Source organism: Plectrocnemia conspersa, unplaced genomic scaffold (genome assembly GCF_051122295.1).
Source record: "Plectrocnemia conspersa isolate PC_06_02 unplaced genomic scaffold, ASM5112229v1 ptg000008l, whole genome shotgun sequence".
NCBI classification, from domain to species: Eukaryota; Metazoa; Arthropoda; class Insecta; order Trichoptera; family Polycentropodidae; genus Plectrocnemia; species Plectrocnemia conspersa.
In genome coordinates this window covers 852,602-867,169 of record NW_028277172.1, presented here as the reverse complement: position 1 = coordinate 867,169, position 14,568 = coordinate 852,602, and the positions used below count along the sequence as shown (strand labels likewise).

At 33.1% G+C, this 14,568-nt stretch overlaps 1 protein-coding gene across 7 annotated transcripts in view; it reads right to left on the bottom strand.

Annotated features, from left to right (window-relative positions):
• Positions 1-2,524: 2,524 nt before the first annotated feature.
• Positions 2,525-14,568, bottom strand: part of kay (transcription factor kayak) — a 32,136-nt gene continuing 20,092 nt past the window's right edge. For 2 of the 7 annotated variants that reach the window (XM_088189191.1, XM_088189194.1), the window contains exons 2-5: positions 6,340-6,511; positions 5,497-6,094; positions 3,180-3,460; positions 2,525-3,070 (exon numbers count right to left, since the gene is read on the bottom strand). In XM_088189191.1, the coding sequence (XP_088045317.1) occupies positions 3,060-3,070; positions 3,180-3,460; positions 5,497-6,094; positions 6,340-6,511 (1,062 nt within the window). In that variant the 3' untranslated portion in view covers positions 2,525-3,059. Of the gene's footprint in view, positions 3,461-5,496; positions 6,095-6,339; positions 6,512-6,579; positions 6,744-10,825; positions 11,433-14,568 lie in introns of those variants that run through there. The other 5 variants (XM_088189190.1, XM_088189192.1, XM_088189197.1 and 2 more) reach the window with 4 other exon arrangements.

Here is a 14,568-nt window from a genome sequence, read left to right as displayed (position 1 = left end):
TATTTTTAGTGTGTTCTTTTGCTATTTTCAAAATCTGGTCACATTAATACAATACTATATGTATATAACTATTATAAACTTCAATAAAATACTACTACAACGGCCCAATATGTCCCATCCATCACCATCCGTTTGCCGAAATTTTTTCCACAAAACATTTTTTTTAGTAAATCTATTTTTTTTAACTTTTTCATTAAAAAATAAGTCAGTGTTCTTTTTATTTGTTTGCGACCTTGACCCTTGCGAAAAGGCCGTCTTATCAGGACTTATAAGGGCCAACGAAACACAATTAATATTTAAATACTATACTCCGTATTTTCTACATGTTTAACAATAAATTAGCTCATACCAACATCCGTACTTTACGCACACCAACGGTATAAGAACAAGCAAGAAACTTATACTTGGGTTGGTCCAAGCATAACTGAAGTTGTACTGGCATGTTACAAATAAATCAGAATAATAATATTTTACTTATGCGGCTTAATCATTTTATATATTTAGTATTTTTCCCAAAAAATTAAGATTAGCACATTTTATTTTAATGCAAAAAAATAAGATATATTTTATAAATTTAAATTATACTCTTATTATTATTTTGTTCAGACAGCATTACTTACGCAATGTATGCAATACGAAGTAGCTCATGCAAGATGACGGCGCCTCTCAATGAGTATTATATTATTTATTGCCGCAGTGGTGTACTTTGCTTGTCATCTTACGCTATATATAATTATCAGTCTCTAGCTTCATAGATTCATCTCCAAAAATAACCTTCGTTCTGCCAATCGACCGAAGCTAACATGGTTTATCACAATAGACTGTATTACCACTGCATAACAAGGCGTGTCCTTATACAGCCAATAGGACCACAGAGACGCTGACTAAATTCAAGCATCCCCCATATAATCCCGACCTTGCTCAAATTTCAATTTGTTTGCTCCACTTAAACATCTTCAATAAAAGAAAGTGGCCACTCAAATACGGCAGCAGATATTCAGAGATAATAAAAAAATATAAGAAGTAGGTAAATGTAAATTTTTACTTACTTACCAACTTTCCAAGACCATTGCTATTTTCTAAAAATCTATCCTCTTAAATTTAGGCTAAAAATAATGTAAGTATATATAAGATAAAAAATTGAAATTGCTCTTTGCTTTATATTTTTATTACTGTTAAATGAACTTCTTTATATATTCTACTTATCGGTTGTATCATTAGTCACGAGTAAGTCAATCCATGTTGTAGAGTTGGACTGCGTGTCTTTTCAAGCATGTATCAACCATATATAATATTAACAGCTGTATACTATTGTTAGGGTATGAGAGTTAATTGTAATACTTGTTTAGAACAACCAGTAAAGAATATTTAATGAGAAAAAAATTTATATCTACAGTTGGTTTTTGGCACATTGAAGATTTACATATGTCATTATTTTCTTATTTAAAATGATGATTCAATATACAGTAGATAAAAAATTAGCTCCTTAATAAGGTGAATTTAAAAGATCTTAGCTTAATTCCATATAATATAAAACATAATCTGTCTATTACATTTTTATTATATTATAATTTTTGTTCCATCGAAAAAACATGTTGAGTTTATCAACCCTAATTTTTCTGGCATAAATTAAGAAAAACTTCATAAATTATTGCAAATATATTTTATTAAATATATTCTCAGTATACAAACGTCTTTTATTAACGCAAGCTATTCGTCAAAAAATACAAAATACGTCAAATATTATATTATATATCCTCTAGTTATTTCCATTCGCAAAATAAATCATTTTTATTAATATTCGCATTAAAAATATATGCACGTGTGTATACATACAAGCGTACTACATACATATGCATTTACAATAAAAATATTAAAAATATCTTACACGCTAATATAGCACTTTTATGCACTCAGAGTTTAACTTATTGCTTTTTCGATTCTTAACATATTAGACCCTCGCTTAAATATTTAACTAACGGAGATCGCTATGTATAAATACATAAGAGAAATAATACAATCATAGGATATTATTTATAATTTTGATTTGATTTTAAAAAATATTTGGTATAATATAAAAAAGCTTGTATATAATACAATTGGAATAAATAATATGTATAAAATCTTTCAAATTATAGCTAAACCAATGATAGAATCCAACTTAAATACTTTATTTGGCATTAATCGTATGGTTATAATAAAATTTAAAAATACTACTTTTCAATTGTAATACAACTAAAAATGCAGTCAATATCGTCATAAAAAGGCACAAGCGTAATTATTGTGTCTGCACCAGTGTCTGTTATATAATATATATATTTATTTTATAAAATTGACAAATTCTACAATATGAAAATACACACTCGAGCGTCCACACTAGCGTTTATAATAATAAAAAAAACTATTACAACTAAACATATCATTGTTAATATAACAAGAACGCACGCACACACGTATAAACCATTCTCACACGCAAACACGAATCGTTATATGGCCATACAGCGAAAAAAACTACTGAAAGCTCTCCAGGTTCAATTCATAATCGTTTATTGCAATTTTATTTGTACAATACAATACAATCTGACTTCACAATATATTTGTAATAATTATAAATTATGACACAATTTTTTTTAAAACGTACGTATTACAATGAGCAATTAATTAATTAAGTCCATAGTAGAAAATAACTAAAATTATATCACTATACAAGTCTTATTTTCGTAAATATTTTCTTTATTTAAAATAAAATTCGACTCAATTGTGCATTTAATTATTTATATATATATAAACATATATATAATTTTCATATCAAAACGTTTTTATAGTACACTGCGGAATAATATTTTAGTTTGTAAATATAAATAAATTTCGATCTATAAATTTCGACTACGCTAATAAATGTATGTGTATATTTTGTACGTATATAAATATATATTTTCGAGTACGCCAATAAATAAATATATGCACTTACAATACCTGCGTCGGTTACTATTTTACCACCGTTACAATTTGATTTGATGAGTTTTTCATTTAAAATAAATCGACTCTCGTGGGATCGTTCAGTTTAATCCTGAAATAACGTTAAAGATCAAACATTATTCTGATGACCGATTATATATTGCTGTCTATGTCGGTTCACAAACTGACTAATTTCGAAGTGTTAATAATTTCGGGCGAACCTATTTCCGGTTGAGATTTTTGTTGTTGCGTGCCGCACGGCTGGACGGGCGTCAGACCCGTGCCCCCTTCCATCAGGCTCTCGAAGTTGAAGGGGATGCCGTTGGACGGCGTCGTTATCGCGACGCCGGCCACTTCGCTCAGATGTTGGTTGTTCTTGATGCCGTGCGTCTGAGCGGGCGTGAGACTTATAGGCACGTTGAGGAAGTTCGGTCTGTTCGGCTTTATAGGGTTCTGCTGGGTGGGCTGAGCAATTTGAGGATTGGCCGAAGATAACATGATTCTAAAAAGAAAAAGGCAGTCGTTAAGAAGCATTCATATGAATAAAATATGGGTATTTGAGTAACATGTACACTAATTTTGAAGATATAGTGAAACCCTGATTTGAGTATTTCGAGATATGAGCAAATTTTTTTTTTAAATTAAATTGACATGAACAAAAAAACCTCTAGAAAAGTTGTATTAATCACGAAAGAAAAAAAAATTAAGAGAATAATTAATCGCAGTATTTTAAGATTTGCATTTTCCCCCCCCCCTTGAATTTAGGCAGAAAAATGCATGTCATTGAATGAAATACTATGATGTTAATGAAATCGAAATATTAAAAAAACGCCCATTGACTAGCGAACTTTTTTAATTATGTCATTTCAGTGAAATCATATCAGAATACATTTTCACGGGTAGATATATATTTTTACAAGTGAAAATATAATTTATCTGCAGGTGCTAATAAAATTATATGATTTCATATTTTTCATATGTAGTAATACTTATATACTTATCATTATTTATTTACACGTTACAGTGAATGTGTATTTTTCAGGGAATTCATATTTTCACGAAATAATACATTTTCACTAGTAGAAATATATTAATACTAGCGAAAATATAATTTAACTGATAGGCGCAAGTGAAATTATATGCTGCTCTAAAATATCTATGAAACGCAATTTGAGTTGCGAAACGTTTATTTACTGTTCAAACCCAAACCTAACCTACACAAATTAACTTATTATAGTTTTAGAAGTTTCATTAGGTCGAGTCCAAAATATAAATTAAACCAACTCATCTCTCATGGGATTTTTGATGTCTGGTTTTGAATATTACATTGTGTTTTAAATATGTTAGCTATTCTTATCGATATTACTACGGACTTCTAATATCAGAGCATTGGTTAAAGTATATTCAAATCGAATTTTGGTCAATAGGAGGGCACAAAAACAATTATCACTTCTCAGAAGTCAAAAATTCACGTCAAAAGCAATAACGCTCGTTGCCGAGCGTTCCCACTGCGACAACGCTGACACGATTTTATTGCTTTTGACGAGGATTTTTGACTTCTGAGAAGTGATAATTGTTTTTTGCGCACTCATATTGGTCAACATTCGGCTTAGATATACTTTATTCGATTATCATTTATAGTGAGTTATAATATTGGTATTAAAAGTCATAATATGAACGCTAGATAACCGAGCGTTTCTATTGCAACGGCACGATTTTAATGATTTTGATGTGGATTCTATCTAAACAGCATGTCATTTAATCTTAATAAAATCGAAATATTAAAAAAAAAAACGAACACTGACTGACAACTTTTGTCCCCCCCCTCTCATAGGAAAAAGTTTAAATGTCCCCGAATAAACGGCAATTATGGCCAACTTCAAAGTCAAAAACGTAATGAAAAGAGCAATAAATAAAATAATATTTCAGAAAAGTTCTTCGTAGACGGTTTAAAAAAAGTTTCTTGTTAAAAAAAAAGTTTATAATCCTTAACCTTTCTAATGCCGGGCGAGCATTTTGTCACTCAATGACTATAACTACGTCCGTACATAAAGTCATTCGCAAATAAAAGCGCTTGACTAAATGGTCAACACGTAGTTTTCAAATGTTTATGACCTTTTTTTAAAAATCTAAAAATATGCAGCATTGAGTGCGTTGATACGTAATACACATTGTTAAAAATGCTATAGTAATATAATAAAAGCAAAGTGAATCAGTCGGATTTTTCTAAAAATATACTATAATACATATGTAATAAAATACAATATTATTTTTTTAATTAAATTTTGATATTGACAATTAAATTAGTAAAATACTAATTTAGTATAAAAAGAAAAAAAATATTGATAAAATTGATTTAGAAGAATTATTTTATATAGGGTAAATATTTTTTTATTTTCTGCCGGGCATTAAACTAAACAATAACACAACACAAAAAACACTAGTAAGTTGAAGTATGCCTGCATAGAAAAACACTAATTTCCTTGTACGTTACGTAGTTGTTTTGGTTATTGAATAGTGCAAAAAATGTATATTTACCTCTTATTGACTTGAGGTGAGGTGAAAACGTCGTTGTCTATAATTAGAGGCGCTTCTACCACCTCTTCCTTAATCCTGACGTTCGATTCCATGTTATACATCATCCCCTTGTTGCTCTCCGCTACTGTATTATGATATGGCGGTTTCACGTCCGGCGGCGAGTTTCTTCTGTTTGCCGCCGCTTGCATCCTACAGCAGTTTCTGTGCGTCTCGAGCAAAAACTCGAGTTCTTCGCGGTGGCGTTTCAACTGACAGATCTCGTCTTGCAGCATCTGCTTTTTGTTCTCCAGTCCCCTGGTCTCCTCCTCGAGCTCGTTAGTGTGGTCCATTCGTCGTTTGCGGCAGCGGGCGGCCGCCATCTTGTTCCTCTCCCGCCGAACATTGCGGCGTTCCTCCTCTTCGGGGGAGAGGTAACATTGAGCGTTGTTCGGTCGTCTCCCTCCCATGCCGCGGCGTCTGACGGGTGCCGTCGACGGAGCGGCCGGAGAAAGAGACGGCGACGGAGAGATGGACGCAATGCTGTCACCGCTGTTGCTGCTCCCCGGTCCCGGGGATACACGTAGAGAACCTCCTCCGAATCCGATGCTCTGAGACGTGCCTAAAAATAATACAGAAATTACTATGATTTTATTGGGAGAATACGAGGAAAAGTACTACTCTTGATAAAATTCTTCTAATTTTAGATCATGAAAATTACTATTCGTCATATAGGTTTTACAGTCATTATCAACAAAACCCATAAGTCTGCTTTCTATTATACTTATCAATTTATAAATAGTTTTATCAGAACAATACAAAGTTTCTTCGTTTTTTTTTATGATATCATCTGATCTTCTTAATTACCTATTGAGGTAGGCACGACTGACGGAGGTACGAAGCCGGCCTGGTTGGTGTGCTGCTCCGTCTGGCACTGCAGCTCGATGAAGGTCTGTTCTATGCTGCGGAGAGTCGTCGGCGTTAGGGTGGCCGTGGTCCTGGTGGGCACTCCGGAGTTGAGGCCGTCCAAGCTGGCCAGCTGAAAGACAGAGAGAGAGAATCGTTTATATAACTGGCGAGAAGAACGAGGAGCGCCGTCAACGGGACCTGGTGGAGCCATAGCTCCTTGGCGAGAATATTGGCGATCTCGCACGCGTCCATGGTCCGCTACGGTTAGGGTCGGAGGCGAGGGTCGCGGTCGGGTCGTCGGGTTTCCATACACGACATGCTCGTGCGGGTCGTTCGTTCGAGTCGGCGCCCGGGCGCACTGTGTGCGAGCTGGGACGACGCAGAAGCCGCGCGCTAATTTTGGCACCACCTGATGCGCGCTCAGGTAGCCAGAATCGACGGAGGGAATCAACATGGAATCTTCCCGGATTCTAACTGGACTAAACTTTTCATTGGGAAAGTTTAGTTTAGTAGAAACCCATTAAACTTTAAAAAAAAACTACGGTTTTATTTTATTAGAAAATTGAATTTTCTGATTAGATTAATAATAATGACAATTGCAGTAGATACAGATCTTTTGATTAGAATGACTTTAAGGTGCATCCATACAAGTCTTTGTTTTCTTACAGAAGTCTACCGTAAAAACAAAATATAAATACTGCGTGATGTTATTAGCTACTTTACAACACGCGTGATTCCAGACACATCAGATATAAGTAAGCCAACTAAATAGAAATCACGTAGGTGCAGCAACACATACATGCACTAGCATATGTATTTGATCTATAAGAAGATATATCGAACAATCAAACTGAAGGATTTGTCATTTGATATAATAATACGCATCTTAACCCTTTGGTTGCCAAGGCACTTTTATATTTTTCATGGCCGCTATTTTGAAACTAGATGCGGTTAATTTTACAGAATATGAAAAATTAATTTCTAACAATGTTACGTTTAACCATTTCAATAAGATGGCGGATCAGACAGACTAACAAACCAAGGTCTATTTTTCATAAAAGTTTCATGACGATCTAGAGCAATTATTGTATCCTTAAAAAAAGTTAAAACTTTTATTAATGATTTCGGCAAGTAAAGGGTTAAGCGCGTCTAGGAACGTTAACACTCGCGTCGAATGTTTTTAGTGGTGACTTATGATAGTATGTAAATATACTAAAGGTCCATTCACATACTATAATAATTTGTAATTCTAAAATATATATTCCGTTCCAGTATGATAGATGTTAGTGTAATGCGTTACAACGGCATAAACACACACAACACTAGAATTGAGACATTAGACTGAAATCAAAATCTGTAAATCAGCAATTTGATTAATCATAAACTAGTATTACAACTAATAAGCAATATATGTCACAATGGAAGATTTAGAAGAAAAAAATTTTTAATTATTCAACCGCGAGATTAGGAAAATCTAAGAAAACTAGTCTGTAATTATAATTATATAATAATATAATAATCACTAATTTCGATTTCTTAAATACGATATAAATTTAAAAAGCACTATTCATATGAAATTTTAGATATTAGTCACCGACTTATCTATTGTGCTAGTAAATATAAATATATGATTAAATTTAGGAGGAGAAATCGATTTGGAGACTAGATTAATATTCTCACTGCTAGTATTTCACAATCTAAACTTCTCTTTTATTGACTATTTTATTTATCTTGTGAGGTTTGATAGCCGCAGAAGAATGGAATTTCTAATAAAATTACAATATTGATACACACGTTTTGAATGAATGTTTGTATTACATGAAAAAAATATTACGATGTTTTCATTGAATAGAGATCAAAGCGTCTTTTTTATAACACAAATTGATTTTTTCGATGAGATTAGCTATTTTAACGCCGACGGCTACAGATTCTTAACCTTTAGAAATCCAGAGGCATCTATTTCATGCCCAATATAAGTATTTTAAAAATAATTTTATTTCATAAGTAACGCAGAAAACAATTAACTAAATATTATTTACAAGTAAAGAGCGAAACATTCTTTCTTTTTATGCTACAAACATATATAAAAATTAACCACCAATGTAACTTATTTTTTAAAATCATATTTTATGCGAAATATTTTAATTAGGCGTTAAAAATTATTAAACATATCTACTCATAATTTGCTGCTCAGTGTTGCCATATAGTGAACTTCCAGTCTAGGTCAAAAGCAATAAAAACGAATAAAGAGAATCGAATAAAGTACATCTAAACCGAATTTTGACCAATAGGAGAGCGCAAAAAAACAATTATCCCTTCTCAGAAGTCAAAAATCCACGTCAAAAGCAATAAAATCGTGCCGTCGCCGTCGCAGTGGGAACGCTCGTTACCGAGCGTTCCCACTGCGACGGCGCCGACACGATTTTATTGCTTTTGACGTGAATTTTTGCCTTCTGAGAAGTGATAATTGTTTTTTGCACTTTCCTATTGACCAAAATTCGGTTCGAATATATTTTATTCAGCCGTCTTATATTATAAGTCTATAGTGATATCTGTAAGGATCGTATTTTTACTATGTATACATACTATGGAGCAATATGTGCTTATTAAACTTTGCTTATTAAAATTTCTAAGACTATAGTTAGTTTTAGAACTTGCATTAGGTTAGGTTTGGGTTTGAACAGCAAATGGACGTTTCGCAACTGTCAAATTGAGTATCATAGACATTTTAGAGTAGCATATTAGCGCATATTAAATTTTCGCTAGTAGAAATATGTACTGATGAAAATGTATATGGACTTTACTAGTGAAAATATAACATTACCAAAAATACGCACTCACTGTAACATTTATACATCGGATGTAAATAAATAATGATTATTATGTATATTACTACATATATAAAAGTTGAAATCATATAATTGTACTAGCACCTACCAGATAATTTATATTTTCACTTGTAAAAATATACATCTACTGGTGAAAATGCGATCGAAAGGGAATGTATCTGATGTATAATGCCTGCACTACACTCTCTGGAAGATGGCCAAGGTTGGCCAAGGACGGAGAATATATTGGGTTACTTCGGTCGAGTTCGGTTCTGCCCGCTCTAAAATCTTCAACAGACTTCAACAGACTCTTACTGACATCTTTGAATATTTTAGGGCACCAAAAGGGATTAATTATATTGTTGATAGTATATTCTTCTAACAGATATCGTTATAATATATTTTTTCATATAAAATCAAATAATTCAAAAATAATTAGTGGTACTTGATTTTGTTAAAAAAATCGTTTCGAATATCCTTATGTATTTTCCTAGATCGGTTATAAATGTCACACCATAACGAATTCTTATTTAGAATCCATGGCGACAAATTCTAGGATAGTCATAGATGTGGTGTTCGTATTCTGAAGTATCATTTTTATGCCTTATGGCATTTTGCAAGAGCCGACAAAGATTTTGCGTAAATTGAATATTTACGACCGAAAAGTTTTCACTGATATTGTATTGGTGAGTACCCACACAAACTTTTATAATTATCAGTAGCGTAATTTTAACAATATGACAATTTAAAAACTGCAATTATTTGGCACATTTTTCGATCGCGCGCAAATATGCCAGCTGTACGTGACAGCAGCCGCCGTGCGGACGTCGTTCACGGCCACCACTTTTGACCATATATTTTAATAATCCATTTAATTTAAAAATTATTCATATTTTGCGCAAAATTTCATATAGTTTACTTCGGTGTAATCACAATACCTTCTTGTAGGTGTTGACTGTTAGATCAATTTTTATTTATCTAAATGAATTACTATAGCACAAAGTAATTTGTGAGATGAATGCTTCTCTCGTGTTAAATTTGATTTTGCAAGCGGAGCATCTAAAACACGCGTTAGTGTCATATGAATATGTTCCGTTGGAAGATCACTTGTTGATAGTGTTTATGTCACGTCGGAAATTCTCGATTTCTAATAAGATTCTCATAAGGCGTGAACCGAGTTCACAATCCTGACCTTGTTTAATACACACTACAAGAAAAGCGAGACAATCCCGACCTTCGCAGCCGGCGGCTGCAATGGAAAGGGTTTTTGGCGCGCGTCCAAGAGGATCGGTCGCTATTTCAGCACATAAAGGACCCTCTCCGCGCGAAAATAGCGTCTCGGAACGCGAGGCGTTTCCGAGGAGATAAGCCGGAACACCCTCGATTATCTTATCTCGGTCGCTGCTACGCTGCGCTATCGCCAAACCGAACCGAACCGAACCGAACGGGAATCGAAAATCGGAAACCGCAAAGGGCGTCGCGAAAAGTCCGATCGGGGGCGGCGCGACAACAAAGAGCGATAGCGAGAGTTCGAAGACCCGGTGCGAAGAGTCGATAAACCGAGAACGGATCCCGACATATAAATAATAATAATAATAATAATAATAAAATCATACGGCGGGGAGGAGGTCGTTCGTCCGTCGTCCGCGCGCGTCCGCAGACAGACGTCTGGCCCTTTTATGGATTTAGGGTCTGGCCACGCGGAGTGGAACGACCCCGTTCAAAAGAGCGACGCGTACTTTTCGATATTATAAGATATGTTATAAAAAACAATATACATATATATATATACACAAAGACTTAGTCATTTCCGCGCGACTGAGTCATTCACATCACTAGCGCGTCACGAGTGATTCCGAGAAATATCGAAAAAAATCGCATCTATCTAGTTCGATTTCGCGAGATGACGAAACGGAGAGCAACAATGGGCGCGCCGCTTCGAAGACGCCAAAACTGCGGCCGCAGATTAAAATGTGACAGTTCGCTGTCGTACGTAAACAAAGGTTCGGCGGTGGGGGGCTGCAGTTGCAGTCGCGATTGGAATGCAACACGTGACATGTTTAAAATCGCAACATCTCTTTGTGTCTTTTTTTAGTTTGTTGTTGTTGATATTGTTTATCGCACGTGTTTGAACTTGTTTACCTGAATGTTACGGGATAATAACGCTAATGTCGCGATACGAAGGCGATAAAGACAACACGCGACGGAGGCCCAAAGGCGACTGAGGCTCGCGCGACGCTCGCGTCGCTTTTCCGGCCTCTGATAAGGACGATGCCTTGTGGTGGTGCACACCTGCGGCACACCACTTTTCTTCGACGACTGTTGTGCGGTATAACAGCGCACGCTTTGCTATAATATGTATAGCAATAGTCCTTAGAAGACGTAGAAAGCAATGCTACCTAAATCAAGCAGTGGAACAAGTTACTACCTGTAATGTTGAAATTAACAATAACCCTCAAACAGCTGTTTTAAAACTTGTAAAAACATCAATAATATTACTCGTTAAGATTTCAAAAATTACTAGTGAAGAATATATTGACAGCGTGTATTTTTACACGAGTCTCTCCTATTGTGTTCCCCCGTATAGCGTAGTTTTGAATGAAATAAAAAAAAATTTTAATGAATCATAAAATATACTTAAATATATGATATAAGACACTTTATATCCAACATTCAAATTTTAATGCATTTAAAATAATACGTAATAGTTCTAAACTTAGCTAATTTTTTATTTCAAAATTTAAATGCAAAACCCATGTAAATATAGTAATGTATTCAATACGATTGTTCCACAGAACGATCTGCTGAATTAAAAAAAAACAATTGGAAAAATGTCAAGCATCATTTTATAGCAATAAAATTTGAGAAGAAATGCAGACGGAACACAATAAAGAAAATTATCCTGTCATTAATAAAAGTGATGACGAAATTAGGGTATTAAAAAGATTTCGATAGAACGTGATATTAAAGGACACTTACAGTAATTAACTGCATAATTATACGATTTAAGATGTTTATTTTTTTTTAATTCTACCATTATTGTTTTTTAAATATAATAAATATGTTTTAATTAATATCCTAAAATAAAACGTACAGCAGAAAAAAAAATGATAATTTATATTTATTATTTATTCATTGTAGACTATCGCATTTTAAAAAAATCAACTAAAAAAACTGTTGCGTTTGAGTTCCCTGGCACTCGCAAAATCAAGGACAAGGACACGATAAGAACATAAGGCACCTGCTCATTTAATACATAAAAATGACGGGAAAAGTTTAATTTGCTAATTTCGGTAAATTCATATACTAACAAAATATAGTTAACAGAACCTAACCTCAAATTTTGTATGGGTGCCTAGTCCCCTATAACGTAGTATTCCTATAACGAAGTCTCAATCTCTACGCTATAGGGGGGTCGACTGTATATCATATACGGAAATAATGTATTCTGTTCAAATCGAATTTGAAAAAACAGATATGCCAAATAAAATAAATTGAGATTCTAATTATGTTATACTGCACATCGTTCAATCAGTGGCAGAATATATATTATAAATATTTTTTCTAATATGTCTTCACCGTTATTGTCAGGTTGCATAAAAAGAGTACAATTTAAATAATCAATATATAAAATAATCGTTTGTGCATTACTGTTGGACAGTTGGGCAGAACACTACAACGAATCCTTTACCGAAAAAATTCCGAAAATTCACATTAAATAAATGCATTTCAATGCACATATTTTTTTAAATAATTTATAAAAAATACGAGAATCTCTATATGTATTTATTTTTATGCGCTTTATTGTCGAATTCGTTCTTAATATTCTATACCTTTAAATAATATCCATTAGATTAAGTTATGTTTGGGTGTAAATTAAAACACAGACAACTACACGTTTCTTCAATTGAAGTCAAATATATAGTAGTCTTTATATTATTAGAGAAAGGACATGTTAACTAACATGACAGTTGGAAAAAATAGAATAAATGCGAGAGACAAATAGTAATTGATTCTAATTATAATAAATCGGCGGCAGAATATTTTTTATTAATAATTTATCTGTCTTCACTTTAGTGCGCTCTTTAAGAATAACATTGCTCGAAAACGGATAGAATTGTAATTTTCTACGGAAATTTCATAGCTTCCAAAAGGACAAGAAAATGTTTGCAGGTCATTGAATTTTTTAATTTTTTAGCGGTCTCAGTTTAGAGTTTCATGCCTATGTTAAACCGAAAACAGCACAGTATAATTTTATCTGTTAATTTATTCTAAATCTTTACAACATTGTATAATGCGTTACAAAAGGGTGAACATAATTAACAACTACTAAAACCGAAACCAGTCTGTAAATCAGTATATTTTATAATACTATGCACGACCTAGCAATATTTTATTATAATTATTCATCAGTGCGATTAGGAAAATCTAATCTGTGATTAACGATCAGAATTATATTTATATAAAATTAAAGTTCATATGGGATTCAAACCCAAGTCTTTCAGGTATTGGACATCGACTTATACATACGTTTGTATGTATATAAAAAATATTAAAAAAATTGTTTATCAAAAAATTAAATACATAAATCACCCGCATTATAAATAGGGTTGCCAACACTCCCGTATTGTCACGGAATTTCAGAGAAAGATTATGCAAATGGCCACTTCAGACATTTTTAAGCAAAACATTTTTAGCTCGCACTAAACATTTATGACAAAAATGTCCTAAGTGACCTTTTTTATTTTTAGCCAATTTTTTGGCCATGTGTTTCGGAATTGTCTCAGGAAAAGTCGACAAGCCTAATTATAAAACATTGGACTTTTGCTAAAATTTAAAAAAAATACATAGGGAAATTTGTTTTAGTATCTCAAAACTACGTTTATATCAGTTAAGTTTTATACGACCTATCTCGATTTGAATAAATCATCACGATATTCAACAGTGAGGTTAGGAAAATCTAGGAAACCCTACTCTGATATAGTTGATAGGATACTACAATTACTAATTCTGGTCTCCCAGACATGATAGAAATTTAAAAACGCAAAGGTTCATATGGGATTCAAACTACTAGTCGCCAAATATAACATTTGTCAATCGTGCTGGTTATGTTATTTAATTTAAACAACATTTTTGAATCACCACCATGTGCAAATCCATATTTATATAAAAATGTAGAGCACATCTACCTTCAGAAAAATATAAGATCTCAATTTTTTAAAGTTAATGTGACTTTATTGAGTTATATTTTTTGCTAGTTTTGGGAGATCGAACTCACTATCACTCGCTATTCCTATTATTAATATTATTTAACAATAACTATAGATTTAGGTGAATCTTAAAACTGATTTTGATGATA